At 44.6% G+C, this 2,976-nt stretch overlaps 1 protein-coding gene across 1 annotated transcript in view; it reads right to left on the bottom strand.

Moving 5' to 3' along the window:
* BBS9 (Bardet-Biedl syndrome 9) overlaps positions 1-2,941 on the bottom strand; it is a 204,769-nt gene extending 201,828 nt beyond the window's left edge. Inside the window, exons 1-2 of the mRNA XM_009332416.1 lie at positions 2,911-2,941; positions 1,706-1,826 (exon numbers count right to left, since the gene is read on the bottom strand). Coding sequence (XP_009330691.1) covers positions 1,706-1,817 — 112 coding nt within the window. The 5' untranslated portion in view covers positions 1,818-1,826; positions 2,911-2,941. The remainder of the gene's footprint in view (positions 1-1,705; positions 1,827-2,910) is intronic.
* Between the last annotated feature and the right edge of the window lie 35 nt (positions 2,942-2,976).

Below are 2,976 nucleotides of genomic sequence, written 5' to 3'. Positions count from 1 at the left end.
CACATTGGCCAGCCTCCAGTCGTCCGGGACCTCCCCTGTTAACCAGGACCGCTGATAAATGATGGAGAGCAGCTTGGCAAGCTCCTCTGCCAGCTCGCTTGGCACTCTCGGGAGGATCCCATCCAACCCCATAGACTTGTGAGCATCCAGATGGCGTAGCAGGTCATTAACTGCTTCCTCTTGGATTATGGGGGGTTCATCCTGCTCACCATCCCTGTCTTCCAGCTCAGGGGGCTGAATACCCTGAGGATAACTGGTCTGCCTGCTAAAGACTGAGCCAAAGAAGGCATTAAGTACCTCAGCCTTTTCCTCATCCTCGGTGACAATGTTCCCCCCTGCATTCAATAAAGGATGGAGATCCTCCTTGGCTCTCTTTTTGCCATTAATGTACTTGTAAAAATGTTTTTTGTTGTCTCTGACAACAGCTGCCAGATTGCATTCTAGCTGGGCTTTTGCTTTTCATCCCCTTGTAACTCAGCACTGGTGAGGCCACACCTCAAATACTGTGTTCAGTTTTGGGCCCCTCACTACAAGAAGGACGTCAAGGTGCTGGAGCATGTCCAGAGAAGGGCAACGAGGCTGGTGAGGGGTCTGGAGAACAAGTCTTATGAGGAGCAGCTGAGGGAACTGGAGTTGTTTAGCCTGGAGAAAAGGAGGCTGAGGGGAGACCTTATCGTGCTCTACAACTACTTGAAAGGAGGTTGTAGCGAGGTGGGTGTTGGTCTCTTCTCCCAAGTAACTAGCAATTGGATGAGAGGAAACGGCCTCAAGTTGCACCAGGGGAGGTTTAGATTGGACATGAGGAAAAAATTTCTTTACTGAAAGAGTTGTCAAGCACTGGAACAGGCTGCCCAGGGAAGTGGACGAGTCACCCTCCCTGGAGGTATTTAAAAGATGTGTAGATGTGATGCTTAGGGACATGGTTTAGTAGTGGATTTGGCAGTGTTAGGTTTACAGTTGGACTCAGTGATCTTAAAGGTCTTTTCCAACCTAAATGATTCTATGAATTTCTACTAAAAAGGTTGTACACCAAACCAGTAACAGCTGAACTTTGTTTAAATCCTCCTGAGAAGGGACAATCTAAAATAAAAATAATTTTAAACAAGTATGGCAAGTGAAATCAAACTCAAGTACCTCTGAGCAAAAACAGAGCTTCAGGATGAGCATGAGTGTATCAGAGAAAGATTCCAAATATTTATTAATTTAAAAACATACATCTCTCCTTGACAGCAAAGATCATTCCACATTATTAATGACTACATAGAAAAGCAGGGTTTACTCAGAGTCACTTATTTCAATGGCCCTTTATTTTCCAGGCAGAAGAGGTTGGTTGTTTTTCTAAATTCTTAGGTTATTAGCTCTCACCTTCCTTTTTGTCCTTAAGTTTTTTCAATGGCTTACAGTGTGTGTTTGCTCCCATGACTAACTGAAAGTGTTCTATTTTAAAGATATCTACCATTGAGGGAATAAGACATGAGAGAAACTACTACTGAACACAAGCAAGAATTAAGATGTTTAGAAACCTACAAATATACAAAGACAAATGGCATTTAGTGTGTCTTCTTAAGCCTACAAGGACACATTAAAGATAGCAGACTTTAAACTAACTAGGCAACTAGCCTGGCTAACAAGATTTCAGTATGCATTGGTCAAAGCAAACTTGCAGCTGCGTAGCTTAGTCAGCAACCACATAATTCTAATTTACCTTGTCCACTGCCACTATTATCAACATCAGCAACACACAGACAGCCTTGATCAAATTCTTCCTTTTCTCCCAGTATGGTGGACCACCAGTCTCTAGCTTTAAACAACGACATTCTTCTTTACTGAAAAGGAAAGAAACCATTATTAAAGTACATACTAATATATATACAATTGTTTATACAAACCACAACTTCTTTGTTAGCAACAACTTTTATTAAGGGTATTCCATCTTAGCTTCACATTACTCTAGTGTGAGCTGAATAAATGTTAATTTTAGGCATCTTGGGTTGCCAGTTATATAGCTCAGAAAACAACCTTAGGAAACTTCTTGTGATCAGTTTACAAATTAGTCGTGATAGACACTACTAGTTATATGAAGAAAAAGCAAAAATAACAGCTTTTTTAAATTGTTAAAAGCCTTCTGTAACAAGCATTAAGAAAGTAATATAAGTTTTCAAAGTCACAGAATGAGGTTTTCTCTCTTACCAAGGAATATCAGGAAAAAAAGATTCTGATGCAAGTCTTCTGCAAGAGAACTTATTTTTAGAAAAGTAAATGAAGACATAAACAGACAACATCAAAACCTCCGAGTAATCGCCTTGAAGATGCCCTAGTGACATGACTAAAGAACTCAGTCAGATAGGGCACAAATCAGCTTTTCTGCTCCCTACCTGCTGTTATTTTAAGGAAGGGAGGGAAGACAGAGGAGACTAATCCTTTTATAGGCAGCTTGACAATAACATTACCCTAGTTCAAAACTCACAGCTCCATGCCAATGCTCTGCCATGAGTGGGGAAAAAACTGAACACACTCGACCCCACAGCCCACGGAGGTGGTGAGGGGCAGCAAGGCAGCACCAGCGGTTCTTTCTGGGCAGAAGGAGAAATGATGGGTTCACCCCTTGTTTTCCTTCGGAGCAAACGCAGCCTGAAAGCCAGCGCCTTTCCTCTTTAAAGGAAACCACGTCCGGCAAATAAAAACATTTATTTTTTCACCTTAGGCGGTCGCCGTCATTACGCCAGCTAGGCAACCTGCTGCAACCGAGTGCAGGCTGGCGACAGCACAGCCCTCCCCACCCATCCCCTCCCTCACAGAGCCCCTGTGCAGCACCCATAGCACCCCCAGCCGAGGCCCGCACCTCAGGGGCCGCGCCCGGACACACACACTGGAGCGGGAGAAGAGAGACAGAGACCGGCGGGGGCTTACCTGGGCGGGGGACAGCACCTCCCGGGCGCGGCGCGGTCCGAGCTGCTCCGAGGCGGCAGCCCCCCC

This window comes from Pygoscelis adeliae, unplaced genomic scaffold (assembly GCF_000699105.1).
Source record: "Pygoscelis adeliae isolate BGI_AS28 unplaced genomic scaffold, ASM69910v1 Scaffold58, whole genome shotgun sequence".
Taxonomy (NCBI): Eukaryota; Metazoa; Chordata; class Aves; order Sphenisciformes; family Spheniscidae; genus Pygoscelis; species Pygoscelis adeliae.
Note: the sequence above shows the minus strand (reverse complement) of the source record. Positions and strands in the feature narration are given on the sequence as shown.